At 41.7% G+C, this 17681-nt stretch overlaps 1 protein-coding gene and 1 long non-coding RNA gene across 2 annotated transcripts in view; one reads left to right on the top strand and one right to left on the bottom strand.

Annotated features, from left to right (window-relative positions):
- Positions 1–17681, top strand: part of NALCN (sodium leak channel, non-selective) — a 346536-nt gene that overhangs the window by 216566 nt on the left and 112289 nt on the right. Inside the window, exons 14-15 of the mRNA XM_067536921.1 lie at positions 8768–8905; positions 12002–12076. Coding sequence (XP_067393022.1) covers positions 8768–8905; positions 12002–12076 — 213 coding nt within the window. The remainder of the gene's footprint in view (positions 1–8767; positions 8906–12001; positions 12077–17681) is intronic.
- On the bottom strand, positions 5096–7746 carry LOC137145848 (uncharacterized). Its single transcript, XR_010917764.1, has 3 exons — positions 7716–7746; positions 6577–6630; positions 5096–5170 (listed from the first exon to the last, which is right to left on the bottom strand). It is a non-coding gene; the product is annotated as an uncharacterized lncRNA (long non-coding RNA).

A 17681-nucleotide genomic window follows, 5' to 3' on the forward strand; every position in this document is an offset into this window, starting at 1 on the left:
AAAGATATTCCCATTAATATATTATCCAGTTGCTAAAAGACAGAAAAATGTGGATTTGATATTTTTCTGCTTTAATTCTCAACTGAATATGATGGGTTACTAACTGTAGTGTACCAATGGAAATCAAATTAAAATATTTTAAAATACATCTCATATGTTAGTTTGACTTAGTATTCTCCAATTATTCTTTTTCTGAATATTATTATTGTACTATATACAAATTCATTAAAGCATAGGGGTTTGGGAAATATAATTGGCAATATGTGTTTTCTTTTGTAGTTCTACAGCTTTGGGACTTCTGACATAACAAATGAAAAATTACTGTTAAGAAAATTGAATTGGGGGTTAAATTTGACCTGTCAATGTCTCTTTAAAGTGTCTCCCTCTAACAAAAATTGGAGGACTATCAGTAATATAAGTAATCTCATTGATTTCAGTAAGATTATTCAACTGAATGACTACAGAATCAGGCTTGCAGCAAACATGTATTCTGTTTTCTGTTTTCTATTTCTGTTAAAGTATTCTGTTTAATGGTTCTGAAATGTATTATTTTAAAATCATGCTTGCAAAAAGGGCTTCATTAGCAGAGAGGGCAAGAGTGACATGTGGTCCACATATGAAGAGTATATTATAGATGTATATGGGCTTGCTCTGAAGCAAAAATGGATCTGAAATGGCAGGCACAATTGACATGGTGGATTTTTGCAGTTCCTGAAATGCTGAGGACTGGTACACTTACATAAAGAATGACAATCTAAGGTAAATTTTGAGCTTGAACACTAAAGTCCCTTTAACACTGAAACAGTAGACTAAAAATAAAATCTGCCCTTAACCATAAATATCCTACAACGGGGCACAGTATGGGTTTTGGAAACAGTAGGCCTCCTTCTTCCACTAATGCCTATAAATTGCATGTTTTCACATGGTTATCTGAACAGTCAAGAAGCACAAGCTCAGTGTTGCTATGGTTACAAATTTCAGTGTTCTTTTGACAGTGCAGCTTCTCAGTTGGACTGACTTCATCTTTAAGTCAATACTAAGTACAAAAAATACAGATGTTTGCTTTGCTGCTTTTAACAGATCCATCTTCTTTGTATTTTAGGAACCATCTCCCCAAATGAATAAAATAACAAAGTATTCTGCAGGTTCTTGTATAGTGTTATTGGATCATATTCTGCCTTGGTTTACACTCTATACAATCCCATTGGTTACTGTAACAGGGTGGCATGGTCCTATAAAGACCAGAGGCCTGTGGCCAGCCAGTCCAGTTCACTAAACAGATCCAGCCGAGAAGAGGACAGGTGTTCCTTATAAAGAGCTGCAGGAAAGGGAGAATCTGTAGAGGGAAGCTACATGAAGGAATAGTCTCCTGCAGTAGTCCCTGGAACAGGGTGAAGGCTCCAGGAAGTAAGGTTCAAGGGAGCGGCCCTGTGTCACTGCCCTGTATAAGGGGCAGGGAACTGGGACTGAATGGAGGTGGAAGAAAGGCAAGGGCCTGCAGAGTGGCAGAGGGAATGTGTTCTGCCAATCTCTGTGAGTGCTGGGGTGAAGGAGGGCCTAGGAGAGGACCACGTGGCCACTGTCCCATACAATAGGCAGGGAGATCAGGAAACCAGGAGGGACAAGTGAGACTTTAATGAAGCCCAGAGTGAGTGGGTATTGTTTGTATTATTGCTTTATTTGAAGGAAGGCTGGGGACTGAAGAAGAGTTGAGAGTGACCAAAGCTGGCAGAGCATGAGGTGTTAAGTTACCGTATAGGACTTTAGTTGATACCTTTGAAATGTGTAATAATCAGTGGGTCTTCAGCAATCCAGGAGTGTTTGGAGTGAGCCTGGGAGGAGGAGGAGGACTGAATCTGGGTGCCTGTGGGGCACCTGCTTGGCATGAGGGGATACCAGAGGAAGGCCTTATGTGTAACAGTTACATTATTGGGGTTACCTGGAGCATAAGTCAGTAAGAATTTGGCACACTATATCATGAGCCTATTGTTTCTTGAGCTCTACAACTTAGAGTGGCTCAGTATGGCGGGAGCCACATATGCAAAGACCCAGCTCCTGACACTCAGCGCTTGCCATGCAGAACCTCCTCTGGCCAGCTAAAAGGCTTTTACTGGTACATTAAGGTGCAAAGGCTGTAGTGAAAGAATCCCTCCCCCAGTGATCAAAATATACCATTTGAGTAATATTTTTTAATAGTCTGAATTAAATGAAAGTCCAGACACTACACTGAAATGCACACCACTGCTGGAAAGTGGTGTTATTGTATTCGAATAGATACTCTGTCAGAATTACCTTGATTTGCTTTAAGAGAACAACAAACTAAGACACAAATTAAAAAACAAACAAACACCGTGTCTGTTTTCTCAGTCTGTATTGAGCCCTTAGGAGGAAAAAGAAGGGCAGCTGAACTTTAGGTACAGAGAGACAGGGAGATGTATAAGTATAAAGTATAAATAAGTATAAATAACTTAAGTATAAAGTTAAAGTTAAGTTTAACTAAGTTAAGTATAAATAAATGTTAGGTGCCTAACTACCATTTGTGCCTTTGAACATCTCTGCTAAGACTGCTTAGAAATTTCAAGGTGCACTACACAGAAAACAAAAGGGATCATTGCAGTTGCATAGTTACTTACACCTCAAAAAGCAAATTGCATTTCTCTGCATCTTAGGCACAAACATTAGCTGCTCCAGCATGAAAGAAAAGAGGATCCCAATTTAAAAATGGGTCCAAAATAACATAGAAACCCATGGGCAAATCCTGGCCCCCTTGAAGTCAATGGGAAAACCCCCATTGAGTTTAGTGTGATCAGGATTTCCTGATCTTGGGGCTGTCAGAAAGAAGCTCAGACAGAGATACGAGTGCCACACAATCATAACAAAATACATTTTGTTAATTCTTAAAGAGGGAGAGAGAGCATGCATTTACACAAAGTTAGTCCTAACTTCTCCTCATTTCAATTTTAGTGGGACTGCTCATGAGTAAGTCCAATGGGGTTTGGCCCATGATACTTTGTATACAAGCACTATTTCCTGAACCAGTGCTTTGTAAGTAAATGCTAGATTTTTGTAAAACTACAGATTTTCGCCCTTTATCTGTAGTCATTTGTGGGGCATTATCCATTTAATAGATAGACAAAAATCTGAATTGTCACTTTGACATGCACATTTCATAGAATATGCCCTATTTGCTCATCTTCCACTTTATACAAATGTAGTTTGACTACCATCATCAAAACAGCTAATTAAGTAATGGGGTATAAAGACTCAAAGAAACTGACAGTCTTTTCCATAACATGAATTAATTCAGAAGTCCTCCATTTGCATAAATCTCTAAGTCTCATTTTCACAGCTGTTAGTTCTGTCAGCTAGATAGTTGCATTTCATTTTAACATAAATGGTGGAAAGTGTACCTTTCAACTAAAAATATCTTTTTTCTGAAAGGAAGATTGCTGGGTACAAAACACAAAATCATTGTCTACTGCCATATTATTTTCTTTAAACTAATGTTTTTCCAATATAGGGAACTTTAATAATATGAGGAAAGATTTAAATTTATTTAAAGGATACCATTAGAACTAACCACATTATGTACTACAATTTTAAATGAAAGGCTAAGTTTTCATCATATTGAAAGGGTACTTTTCAACTTAGAAACAATTAATTAATGTAGATTTTGCAGGAATAAAGAGTGTGCAGTAGTATATTGGAGATATCTATATACCTTGAAGCAAATAACTAAAGTGGAAGTTTTCCTTTAAAAAAGAGATGAAATAATATCAAGTATGTAATTCAGATATAATTAATAGAGAAGGGCTAAACTGGTTCAACAATCATTAGTCACACACACAGGGGTTGTGAGCCAGAAGTGAGAATACCTTTCATGTAGTATCCCCTACTTCTTGTTTCAGTGGGGGGATGAGTATATCAGACCAGCAGGATATAGCCACCTCTGGCCTTAGGCAAAATGGTACCCTGAGTGAACTTGTATTTTGGTGCCCCTTCTTTGAGTTTAAGTACAGATATACAGTACAGTCACATACCTTGAGCTTACTGGAGAAGCTTTTAATTTACAGTAAGGACTGTGTGAACCTACAGCAGAGATTGCTGCAAATACCACGGGCAGCCCGTACGCTTGACGCTGGCTTGCTGTAGCCCCCGAGCCTCTGGCACCAGCGGCAAGAACGCCAGGCTGGCAACCATGTGAACTGCTGGAGGGATGGCAGTGCTGTGAGGCACAAGTGAAGCCCAGCACAGCATGCAACCAGCACGGGCTCTGTTTCCCTGAGCTGCCAAAAACCTGCCCAGGGAGCCCTACTGCCTCCACTCCTCAACACCGCCCAACTTTGGACACCACTGTGCGCCCCCAAGAGTGCTCACCACTAGCCTTGGCACTCCCTGTCTGCCCCTGTTCCATGGGCATTTGAGGGCAGGTGAGCAGCTACCCTGCGCCAGGCACTCAGAGTCATTGCAGAGCAGAAGCAACTCTCCCCCTGGCACTCTCCTCACTCCATCTCCAGCACAGACCAGAGCATGGCACTGTCCCGAGGGCAAGGCCAGCGCTGGCCCCAGCCAGCTACCCTGGGTCTACAAGGGCTCCCACAGCTTGCCTCTGGGGCAGATCCTCCCCAGCAGCAAGTTGCAAACTCCCACCCGCCCACCACAACTTCAGCCCCTCCACCAGCTGGGAGCAGGCCCAACCCACCCGCCACCTCCACCAAGCCAGGACACCCTAAAGGCCAATGAAGCCTCCCACATGTGGAGAGCAGAGCCTGACTGGTAGTTGCTAGTCTCTTACCCTGCCTGGGAGCTGACACCCTCTTGACCATGATGCCCCCTGACCACGGCACCCTGGATGGTCGCCCACCAATAAGTCTGGGCCTGCTAGGTCCTGAGATGCTCTGGGAGCAGTGGTAGAGGTGCCCCTCCCAGTTCCAGATAGTGGTGGGCAAGGAGTAGGTGACACTGGGCAGAGGTTGGGCCATTGTCTTCCTATGCCTACGTTTTTTCAAGGGCCAGGTGAGTGGTGAGAGTTAAAGACAGAGACAGAAGTTGCATTTTCCATCTTTACTATTTTGTTCTCTCTTCTCTGGTGTATGTTTGTCTTGTTTTGTCTTCTAGGAAATAGGATCTGACTTTAACAACAGCTTCAGCCCATCTCAACTCTCTCTAGCTAAAGGGAACAAGAGATAAAAATAAAATTAAAGCCTTATTTTACCCATTTTCCTTCTGTTCTGTGCCTTTAAGAAAAAGTTAAAAGGAGTTTAAATGATATGTTTGCCATGCTACTAAGCAGACTGAGATCTCTGTATACCACCCTGAACCTTGTTTAAACTGTTAAATGTTGGACAGTAACTAGGTTATGTTAACACCTTTGACTCTTTGGGCCCATATATTCTATCTCTATTAATATAACAAGCATTCCTGTTTGCACCCTTTTTCCAGTGGCTAAGATTCCAACAGCTGGGCTGGATCCTTTAGCTAGTTTAGGGATGCTTGGTTGTGGACAGCTTTCCTCCCTGTTTCATGGTTTCTGGTTATAAGCTAGCTATCCTCCCACACTAGATCCATACGTTGCCTGCCAGAGTTACGGAGTTAATTAAGCCCTGTTGGTTATGTTTCTTGATAAAGTTGCAACCTGCTGCTTAAACTCATCCACTGTGGGTGGTATCTTACTCATCTGAATGCTCTGATCTATGCCATGTGCTCTCCTGCTTTGCTTCTCAGAGGAAGTTTGGACTTTGTCTGAATTAGCCCTGAAGGCTTGCTTGGTGTGCAATTCAACTCTGAAAAATTACTATGTAAAAATGGCACCCTGTTACTGAACATATAGGTTTAATAGTTTTATTCAGAGTCTTATGTGCTTACTCTAGTGACACAAATATGCATTTACTACTTCTTACTCCAATTAGCACTGCAGAACTATAACAGTCACGAGAAATTTAGCTGGATTCTATTCCTTCTTGAGCACCATCAAGCAAACTGTTTACTAAGTTTGTCAGCTGAATCTATGAAAGCTCACTGAAGGCGGTAGGAATGTAGAAGAGTCCCTGAGAACATAGTCTGAAGACATTTGGGATGTAAAAAATTTTTAATAGTGGTCATGGGGAACAGGGAAGAAAAATCTCAGCTTGACTCTCAGAACCCATGTTGTGTTGTCAGGGCTGTCAGAAAATATTTTATATGAAAAACTCAGCAAATTTGATGTGGAAGTCACTGAGTGTCAACAAACATGGAGCCCCATTATACCATTTTTGCCATTGGTTCTGAGGGTAGAATTTTGTTTTAACTTGCCGCTTCTTCAAGGGCATAAAATTCCACAATATTTCAACTTCTATTTAATTATGAAACACCATTCTTCAGGCACATGGGATGATTACAGTGGGATGAAGGATTTTTCTGTGGTGTTTCTCAAGGGATGCAACAAAAAGGTGTTTTGCTGCTTGAACGTACTGTTGCCTGTGCTGTCGAGGTGCAATGAGTATAGATTTAATGTCTCTACATCACAACAAGTTGTTGAATTGAGCAACCATAACCTCAAGCTACATCATTAGCTTCTCACTTCAGTTTCTCACGTACTTTATTTCAGTGTTCTGTATTCAGTCAAATCCACTTCAGACCATTGCTGCTGATCTGGAAAGCAATTCAATCTTGATATTAGACAAAAGTGGCAAAGGAAAAGAAACAGTTTAATAATAAACAGTTTAGTTACAGCCAAAGATTCAAACTCAGAAGATCTGCAGATTTTTTAGGTACATTAACTAAACTTCATTTACAGAAGCATAGTACCTTGACCAATCTTTGCTTCGATTTGTAGTGTACTGGTGGAATTGGTTGAAAAACATACAGTGCTGGCTGCAATCCTAACCCAAGCATTCTACTCTTAAATGTTATCTGTGATCATTCCTTTTTTCCTGTGATGAACAAAATAGTCAGACACCAGAAGGAGCTACCAGCTAAAGAATTTGTCCCACATATTGGGCATGATTCTGGGAGCTGCTGGTGTCATAGAAAAGAGGGCATGGCTTAGGCTCTCCCTCCTTCCTGGTGATCCCCACATCGAGTATAGGTCATTAGCAGGGATCCTAAAATCTGCCATGGAAAAACACAGAATTTTCATTTTTCCAGAGAATCTTGAGTTTTTACGTTTTGTGAAAAAATAAAAGCATATATTGTAAAACCCCATTTACCCGAGCCTCCATTATCCACCTCTCCGTATTAAACGAACTGGGGCTGACAATGGGAAACCTGAGACCTGGGGCTGAAAGCAGGAGCCCCACCACCTGGGGCTGAAGCTCTCCAGATTTTCTGAATTTTTGATTATTTGTTCTGGCCCTGGTGCCAATGAAATCAGATAACCAGTTCCACTGTATCAATAAAACATTGTGTTCCTCTGATACCTAGATATATTGTGGCTAGGGAAACTAAAGTTGTGTTTCATTTTAATTGGGGGAAAATGTGGATTTTAGGGTTTTTTTAATCAGAAAATGAGTTTTTTTTTATCATGGAAAATCAGGACCCCTGGTCATTAGCAGCCCTGATTTAAAATAAAGCTACCTGGAAGTATTTGTCTAGTCTTCCTACTTATAATGGGATATTTCTTCAGCTGGGTAGTTACGGAGGCCTGGGTCCATGACCAAGCACTAACTTTAGGTTGTGAGATGGAATCTAGGGCCTAGGCAATCTTGATCTTTTGGAGGTTATTGCTTGACTCTGACCTGAAAAATCATAATATACATCTCCAACACTCAGATAAACAAATGCAATGTACATTGGTATGCCTATCAAGCAGATCCTTGGCCTGCATGTTAGGAAGAAAGTGACAGCAGATGGGATCTATCTAACCCGCTGCTTTGCTGTATTTAAAGGTTGTCTTTTGGTGCACGGATCAAGCTTAAGTTTTGAGTTTTAACATACAACTCTGTAAATAAACTGGGTTTATTTACATTATATTACCAAAATAATGTCTTCTAATGATAGCTGGCTGGAACAGTTCAAACATTTTCAATGAAAATCTGTTCCATTTTCTAATCAGTTGTACTTCTTACATGGGATGTACCATTTCACCCTCAGTTAATGAGGCTTTTGACATCTCATGCTAAGTGCCTCTTAACTTCAGAAGTGCCACTGAAAAATCTGTACCAAAAGTGCTAAGTAAAAAGTCAATAGAGCTCTGCATGATTTCGGAGATCAGCTTGCATGTAACAGCTTAAAGGAGAGGGTTTTATTGTGTTTTTGAAGTGCCTAGAATGCTTTGCCAGGCAGGTGAATGCAACTTTTATCACTTTATGAACTCATTTAATCATACAACTTTATTACAGACATGAAGATCTAGTATTCTACTTCGTATTTAGAGAGAGAAAATAGTCATTAAAATAAACTGAGCTACTCATGAACTGAGAGGGCAATAAGTCCCTTGTAACCATACCTTGACTGATCCTCAAACCCAGCAAAGTCTTTATATTTCATCAACCATGAAGGATATCAAAGGGCTAGCTGCATGTTAACTAACAAAGTTGAGACTGTATTTACAGTTGTAAACTGTTAGTTCAGTCAAATATTGGACTATTTGTTTCTGCCTCTGTGCTGAGAATTGTGTGTAATCCTCATTCACAGAATTGAAATCGACTTCTCTATTTATTGAGATAACAATAACTGGCTTTTCTGCTTTATCAAATCTACTCCATACAGCTTTGAGATGATTGTCCATCGAGATATTTGAATACAGTGCCTACAGCTATAATAGATATGTGATTCTTTTCTCCTGTAGGCATTCATGTCAATGTTCCAGATCCTTACACAGGAAGGATGGGTAGATGTCATGGATCAGACTCTTAATGCTGTAGGACATATGTGGGCACCTGTAGTTGCTATTTACTTTATACTTTATCATCTTTTTGCTACTCTGGTAAGTTTTGACCTGTACATTTTCCGTGATTTCTTTTGCTATAAATTGCTGAAGTGTTTCTTGTCTTGTATATTTTACTTAGCTAGCTAAATCTTGTCATGCTCATTCTCAATTTTTTATGAAGGGCCATGGGATTAATTCTTTGATGTATCATGGAATCTAGCTTCAGCTTTGTGGCACATGGTGGTCAACCTTTGTTCTAGTGTGAGACATTCTGCATCAGACCTAAGTCCCACTGCTGACATAATACTATCATTGTAACTACCATGAGCCCTCATAGTTCAAATGATCACAGAGTGAAACAAGAGTTTGTATTTATCATGTAGAGATGCTCTCTCCCGTTTCATTGCATTACCTTCACAGCTGTAATTAAACTGAAGAAAAGAAAATAAAGCCTCACGGTACAAACTGTTAATTGGAAATCAGTATAGTGCTTTTCTGTTATATGATGTAGAAATTAACACATGGGAAATATGTGATGCAGCATATTAACTAATAAAAAAAATCAGTTAATACAGCAACTCCTGGATCTGTATGGAAATTTGGATTATATCTAAAGAAATCTTTCCTGGGTGTACTTTAAATGGCCAAAATTATGTCTTTCTATGTAAAGAACAGAAAGGAAAGCAGTTCTGCAAAACCTCTAGATGGGTTAGGGCCTTGGTACTATTTTCCATAGAGAGCACCACAATCCAATCCATGGTCACCTTAGTCTCCACCAATCCCTAAAACTAAATAACAGATGCATTTACCACTAGTTTCTCATTAAACTCCATTGTATATTTTGTATTAAAAATGGTGTTGCTTGAATGTTCGTAATCCTACTTTCCCTGTCCTCCATTCCTTTCTCTGACTTTCAGAACCTCACTATCTTGTCTATGGAACATATTTTATTACCTGACTTACTCTGTGTTTACCTATATAGATACACCCTGGTTTCTGTTGTTTGCATCACTGATTATAGAATTTCACCTGTATCGTGCCAAGCAGTTGGAATGTATTTATGGGTGCCCTGCGTTCTTTCATATGGGCCAAAATCCTGACCCAATAACAGATCTCAGTCAGAGGCATCCAATTCCCTTACAGCTACTTAAATGACTCCTCACCAAACCAACTGACCCTGAACAGGATCAGGCTTGATGAGGAGTGGGGGATGACTGCCATCAGGAATCACAAGTTGCTTGTGTATATTAATTCCTCACTCACCCTCCCCTGTACAAGGGCCATAGAGGATACTGCAGCCCCATTTTAAGCTCTTGGAAAGGGAATGGCAAGAAGGCAAGAGGAACTGGGAAAGCAATCCTGGACTTGGAAACACATGTTGCTCAGTTGATTGGAGGGTATGGGGAAATCTCACACTCCCCTTTCTCTGATTGTCCAAAGGATGTTCTTGGCCTAGTGTGCCACATCCTTCCCTATCTATATCTCCATTTCAAGAGAGTCAGTCTCCCAAATGCTGTGTTATCCTCTGCATCTCATTCCCAGTCCTGTTCTGTGAAAAGCCCCTGATGATTTCTTCCATGGTATGTGGGCTGCACAGGCACACACGTACTTCAGGCACACACATGCATATTACACTCATCCCCTGCACACAATGGAAGAGCATAAAGGAAACTCTGCAAGGAAATTTTGCCAGATAGTGCCCCTGCGATTAATAAAGTACGCCTAAGTAGTAGAGGAAAACACATGGTTAAAGCTGACATTTCAGTACAGTGCCGACCAAACACTAAATACTCAGTTACCCACAGTAACTGGCCTCTGCCACCGGGCGTAGCCTGGAGGAGCACTCATGAATGGCTGTGGCAGAGAGAAGACCCGGCAGCTTCCCCATCCTGCCCCAGTCACCCTTCCACCCCAGGAGTGTGACTCCCTCTCCCCCGTCCTGCCCCAGTCACCCCCCTGTATCCCAGGAGCACAACTCTGCCTACCCCAGTCCCTCATCTCTGGAGCACAGCTCTCCCTTGAACACCCTGCTCCAGTCACCCCTCCACCCCTAGAGCTCAGCTCCGCTGGCCAGGGGGAGGGAGGTGGAGAGAACAACAAGTGATGGTGGGGGGGGAAATAGGAGCAAGGGGGCCTGGAGGGAAGGGGCGAGGCCTTGGAGGGAGGATGCAGAGCAGGGGCAAGGCCTTAGGAAGAAAGAGGCAGAGCAGGGGGTGGGGAGTTTCCAGCACTCAGTGTCCGGTTTTCACAAATTAGGAAGTTGGCCACTCTGCCTAAGTGACTTACAGGCCTAACTCCCATTGTTAAAAATATTGTAGGGACCTAGGAACCTAAGTTTCATTGAAAGTCTATGGTGTTTAGGTACCTAGGAATTCAGATGGACTCAAAGTGCTGAAGTCACTTTTGCAAGGCATTTTGTACTGCCAGGGGATTCACCCCAGGAGAGGGCAGATGATGACATCCTGTCAGGATTCCCACTGGAGAGAAGTAGCTTCCTTTTATGGCTTGGGCCCTGATTGACAAACACTTAATGAGCATGCTTCACTTTATTACCATGAATAGTCCTGTTGAAATCAATGGGGCTACCCAAAGTAAAGTTAAGTATGCAAATAAGTATTTACAGGATGGGGACCTAGCTGAGAGGATATACTGAATTTGTGCATTCCCCTCTAGTCACCCATGACCTTTCTCCTTCCCAACTAGCATCAGTCATGCCTTGGGCTTCATTGGCCCACGGCTTACAGGTAAACACACTCCCGTACTCTCCACTACTCAGTACCAGGGACCCTGTCGTAGTTTTGCATAATGTAGACTTGTAGTATTCCTTCTACTAAGAGCTGCTACAGCATTGTACTTGGTTTCTTGCTGTAATAACCTGGATTAATGTTAAGTGATTTTCTCATATTAGGTACATGATAATGGAGTCTAAAATCTTCACATTGTAATTTTGTTTAAGTATTGTATATAAAGCTAAATATAATATACTACTTATAAAATGACTAGTAGATACATAGGGTGAAATTCTGGCCCCATTGAAGTCAGTGGCAAAACTCCCATGTATTTTAATGGGGCCAGGATTTCACTCACAGTATTTAATATTGCTTTTTAAGAGAAATAAAACATTTTTAAAAATATTTTTAAATTGTTTTGTAGATTCTGCTCAGCTTGTTTGTTGCTGTTATTTTGGACAACTTGGAACTTGATGAAGATCTAAAGAAGCTTAAACAAGTAAGAGTGTTTTATTTTTGTTTTTTCATGCTGGAAAATATTTGCATCAGAGCATAATCATGCCAGCAGTCCCCTGGTAAAAAATGTGGATTTTATGCATATAATTGCATATTCTAAGCATGAAGTTTGGGGTCTCATTTTATAATATTCATCTTAGTATGTCTAGGACTCTCGTTGATTTCGCCTATCGTTATTGGTCTTTTGTTCACATTTCAGGTTAGTTCATCCATTTAACTAAATAATTACTAAGATCAAGGGCCTAATCCTGCTCCAATTGAGATCAATGACAAAACTCTTATTACAAGATTAGCACTGAAATGGAAAATTATTTTATCAATGGCTTATTTTTTTAAGCTCTGAAATATTGAAAAAATACTGTGCATCACAAGTTAGTATAGAATCCTCTTTCACATATTGAAAGAAACTCTAATTAACCTGCTTAGCCATTTTACATTGAAATCTTAAATTAGGGATGATGTGCCAAATTAACTCTCATTTAATGCTCTTCATATGGATTGCTCTTCTTTTGCTTTAGGCTCTAAAGTAATTCATTTGTTGCATCTATTTTGTATATGATGATTTCCCACAAGCTGTTGACTGGCCTATGGAGTGACTGTGGGCTGAAAGGTGATTCATTTAGGCTATTCTTGCTTTGTATCTGAATTTTTTTCAAAAATGATTTTTTCAGAAACATCTCTATCACTTCATGGCACCTGCAAACATAGCATTACAGAAATATTTGGAAGTTCTGTAGCAGACTGCTATAACCATTGCTTTTTGATGATCCAATATTCTGCCTCAGCTTTCTGTTGCAAGGTTGAACTAAGTTTTTTTTTTTTTTTTTTTTGACAATATGCCCATTGCAGGGGGAATTCTTCACTGACACTAGGAAATCTGAAAACTGGACTTCAATGGGAGTATTCAGAAGCTTAAAGTTAGTTGTATGCTTAAAAATCTTGCTGAATAGGGGGCTGCATCAGACAATCTTGGGAATATAATAGAGCAACAGAGATTATGTATTTTGCCTCGCACAATTCCCATAAAAGCTAAAATGACGTGAAATAAAAATGACTTAGGTGTGTGGGAAACAAGTTACCCATTGCAGGAAAATTGTCAAAACTGCACAAGGCCCAGGTTTTTAAAGGTGTTCAGGCATCACTCAGCTCAAGCTATGTCTACACTATGAGGTAGGAACGTGATTCCCCTGCTCGTGTACACGTACTTGTGCTAGCTCTCAAATATAAATAGCAGCATTACTGCGGTAACATGGGGATAGCTGCAGAGGCACGGCTGAGCTGTGCCAAGTACAAACCACCTGAAAGTGGTGGGTACATATTCATCTGTGCCTCCAATGCCCATGATACTGCAGCTACACTGCTATTATACCCATGCTAGCTTAATGAGAACTAGAGTATGTGTACACAAGCAAGGAAATCACGCCCTAGCTTGTACATAGATGTGGACTCCTCTCTCAGTTAGGCATTGCAATACTAAGGTTAAATCTTATTAAAGGGCAGTAGGACTTAGACACTTAAGTCACAAAGGTGCTTTTGAAAGTGTTACAACTAGACACAAGGCTATGGTATGTGCTTTTAATGTTTCTCTGTATTTAAAACAACAACCATCTCTACAGATGATTACCGATTGCTCAGTGATGTTAAAATTCTTCCCTTCATATAGTTTACCCAAAAGTAATTAATATTATATGTAGTGTTTTCTGTTTAAAGAAATATTTACAGTGAAAACAATTTTAAAATGTTTCTTTGAAATTAATGATTGTACAACCCATTAAAGGACTCAAAGAGAAAAGTTTTCCCTTGAGGTAAATGTGATGGCATCCCAGGCTTGGTGCTGATAGTGGCTGTGAACTGTTATACTGAATTACTGGTTTTCTTATCATAGAAGATAAAGCAGAGTATTTAATTCAATGACATTTTGTCTTCTCCATTATAAATTGATCATGAGAAGAAGACAAAGATTGTGGGGTAATTGTTGTTTTTAATCCGGACCATATCTGTAATGAACATGGTTCTGTATCATTGCATAGAAAAAATATATTTCTCTGTCTGTAATTAAAAGCTGAATGGAACGTGAGGAGAGGATTCAAGTAACAGACCAGCTAATTTACAAAGCACTGATGCTCTAGAAATGTCGTGTATACCAGATAAAACTGCATTGCCCTTTAGAAAATCCATTTGCTTATTTGGGAGTGGGGTGTGTTTACTTTAGGTCTTTGGGGGGGAGGGTTAAATTTTTTTCTTTTTCTGCTTATAATAGCTAGAAAGATTGAGGCACAAGGCATTTTCTGATAGTGAGTGACTGACTGGGAGAAGCACTTTCAGGCCAGAAATTACACCTAGCTACTCATTCTTTCTGGGAAATCACCTGCATCTTGATCATTATTTTCTTAATTACATTTATTTGTATTTATAATGGGGATATTATTATTGATCTATCTTTCAGGTTACTGGGGAGTTTAATTGGTTAGTATTTACAACAAACTGAAAATGTAAAATGATATATAAATGTGAGGTATTGTTGGTTCGGTAAATATAAGTATTATATTTTTCAAATCTACATTAAAAGAACACTATTAACAGTAGAAAGTCAAGCACTGAAAAGTTAGGAAATGCCAGAATTAAGGTAGTGTGTATGCATTTTGACACAGGCTTTACTTACATGATACCATATCATTTTTTCTGAAGAATCCATACCTCATTCAGTGCAAGTAATGAACAATGCACACTCAGTGAGCAGCTGTTCAGTGTTTTGTTTTCTCCTTGTTATTCAGTGGGTGGTCCCAGACCTTGTTTACTCCATACTAATCAAATCCTACTCTGAAGACAGAATTATTATTTTCTTCATGAGCTTTTCTATTGTGTTCTTCACTACAATAAGTAAGTGCTACACAAATATTAATGAATTTATTTTCACAATATCCTTGTGAGATAAGGGTCTTATCCCCATTTTACAAATGAGAAACTGAGATTCAGAGAGACTAAGGTCAAAAGTAGCCACCTTTTAATTTTACATCCATCTGAGTATCTAGGACCAGTTTTTTTCAAAGTGCTCAGCATTATATATTATAGTATAGTATAGTATAGGATGAAAGCATAGCTCTGTAGGTGATCACAGGTATGGGTAGGTGGGGGTGGCCTCCCTTACTGTCAATCTGTGAGGAAGGCCATACCTCCCAGCCGCTATGTCCTCTGGGAAGGCTTCGGCTAGAGGGAGAAATTAGCAGTTTGTGGACCTCCCCAGCCCAGCGGGCAATCCCAAAGCCCTGAGCCCCTACCGTCAGGTGGGGGGAGCAAGCAGTCTATGGCCCTGGCCCTCAGTCAGGGCAGGGCAGGTAAAGCAAGCAATCCCTAGCCCCTCGGTAGGGCAAGCAAACAGTCTATAGCCCAGACCCTCAGGCAGGGCAGGGCAGATAAAGTAAGCAGTCTCTAGCCTTAGACAGGACGAGCAAACAGTCTATTGAGGCTTCGCAGGCCAAGGGGTGGTCACCCAGACTTGCGGTGGGGAGGGGAATACAGGCCCGCCTGACTCCACTGCATCCCAGCCCAGGGCCGTAGCAGTGGTGGGGCATCCCACCACCGGGTCAGCGGGGCTCCAGCCACAAGTCACTGAGTAGTGCTCAGCCTTGAGTGCAGCCAGACTGAGGTCAGCTATCCATGAGCTACTTCTCCTCCCCCCCCCCCCATGCCCTTGTACCTGTAGTCCAGGTCGTAGTCCCCTTCCTTGGGGTAGAACGTGAGGGGCAGTCCCAGCAGGCCCTCGGTATCACTGAGATTGGGCAGCTCCTCTGGCTCACAGGGGGTAGGTAGCTCTGGCAGCTCCTCCAGGTTGTAGGGGTCAAGTAGCTCCTCTAGCTCGCAGGGCCCAGGTAGTTCTGGCAAGTCCTCAGAGCTCCAGCCAGTATGCAGCCCTGGCAGCTCCTCTGCAGGGCAGTGGTCACTCCTGGGTCCCATTACCAGGGGAGAGACATCCTTCTCCTTCGGCCATTCCCCCCGCAACTGAGCTGGAAGGCCCGCCCTTTATACACCCCGTTCCTGTCCCACCTCTCTGCTTCTGGTCTGGCAGGTGGTAGGCTCTCCTTCAGTGTCAATGTCTGAGGGAGGCCACACCTCCCTGCTACAGCTTCCATTGACTTCAGTTGCAGCTTTGAGTGCTCAGCACTTCTGCAGCTCGGGCACCCATAAAATGAAGTACACACAGTTAGTGACCACTTACAGAAAAATTTGGTTTACGTGACTTGCCCAACATCAAAAAGGAACAAAGTGGCAAAGGGAACAAAACAATTCTGTTACTGAGGACAGCATTCAGTTGCTTTAACCTTGAAATCATCCTTTCGCTTCTTGTAGTCCCCTGCCTCATTCACCACATACCATTCAACTTCTGCAACAAATGAAGCAGGGGTCCTACAAACAACAGTCTTCTTCACTATACAGACATGATTCATTCCTAAAGCAGGCCCATCTTGTGCACTGGATGAGGCTGGGGTCCTGTGAAAAAATATCATGGGATCATGTAATTAAAAGCTGTATTATAATGTTTGCACCTGGGGGATGAAGTAAGGTTATACAGGGATCCCTAAGTTTGGTGTTTTCTAACTTTTTAGTACTTGGCTTTGCTACCTTAATGTTCTTTTAGCATAGTTTTGTTGTGTGTAACTTCCTAGATTTTTAAAAAAGCAAACTGAAAAAAACATACATTCCATCATATGATTTCATGTTGACACCAACATGGATCATCAGCAGGATCCAACATGCAGACTTGAGCTAACGGAGTCACTGATAGCAGTGGTAGTTTGTCTTCCTCTATGTGAACCAGCACTAGAGAGGGATGAGGTATTTTGCCAGTGGGATTCATAAATATTTGCGCACTGCAGAAGAATGGAGAGACTCAGGAATCTGGGTTTCATTCCAGGTGCTAGAGGGGAATGTGCTTTAGTGAACACAGACACTTCTGTCTGTTCTCCTCAAGTGTGACCTCTTCTGCACCATCCCCTCCAGCCTGACCCTGTCCTGTATCTTCCCCACCCCTGGTGCAGCATCTTAGTCCCATTCTCCATTCCTCAGACTTCTCATTCCATACTCAGTCTCCTTGCACAGCAAGTCCTAGTCTCCCCCAATTCAGGCTTCCCATCCCAATTGCCCCATTTCCACTCAAGTGCCAGTCTTCTCCCCCGCTCTCAGTCTCCTTGTCCAGCCATTTCCTGGCTCCTTGTCCCCAGTCTCATTTCCCAGACAGTCTTAAGTCTCCCTCCCAGCTCCTTGTCTGATCTGTCTCTCCCTGCAGCTTCCAGTTACCTCAACATTCACTTTACGTGTCTCTACTGGATCCCCATCTACCTCCCAGGGCTCTTCTTCGAATGCCTCTCCCAACACCACCACCTGGCTCCTTATCCCAGTCTCTTTGCCCAGCCAGTCCCAGTTCTTCCCCTGTTCTTCTGTACCCTGACTTCTCATAAGATCTGGATCCCCTCCCAAGTCCTTCTGGTTCCCAATCCCAGTCTCCATGCCTAGCCAGTCTCACTTTCTGCCCCAGCTTCTTGTCTGATCTTGACATCCCCACCACCCATTGGCTCCCAGTCCCACACTCC

This window comes from Emydura macquarii, unplaced genomic scaffold, assembly GCF_026122565.2.
Source record: "Emydura macquarii macquarii isolate MOO-44397 ecotype Brisbane River unplaced genomic scaffold, CSIRO-AGI_Emac_v2 contig_3671, whole genome shotgun sequence".
NCBI classification, from domain to species: Eukaryota; Metazoa; Chordata; order Testudines; family Chelidae; genus Emydura; species Emydura macquarii.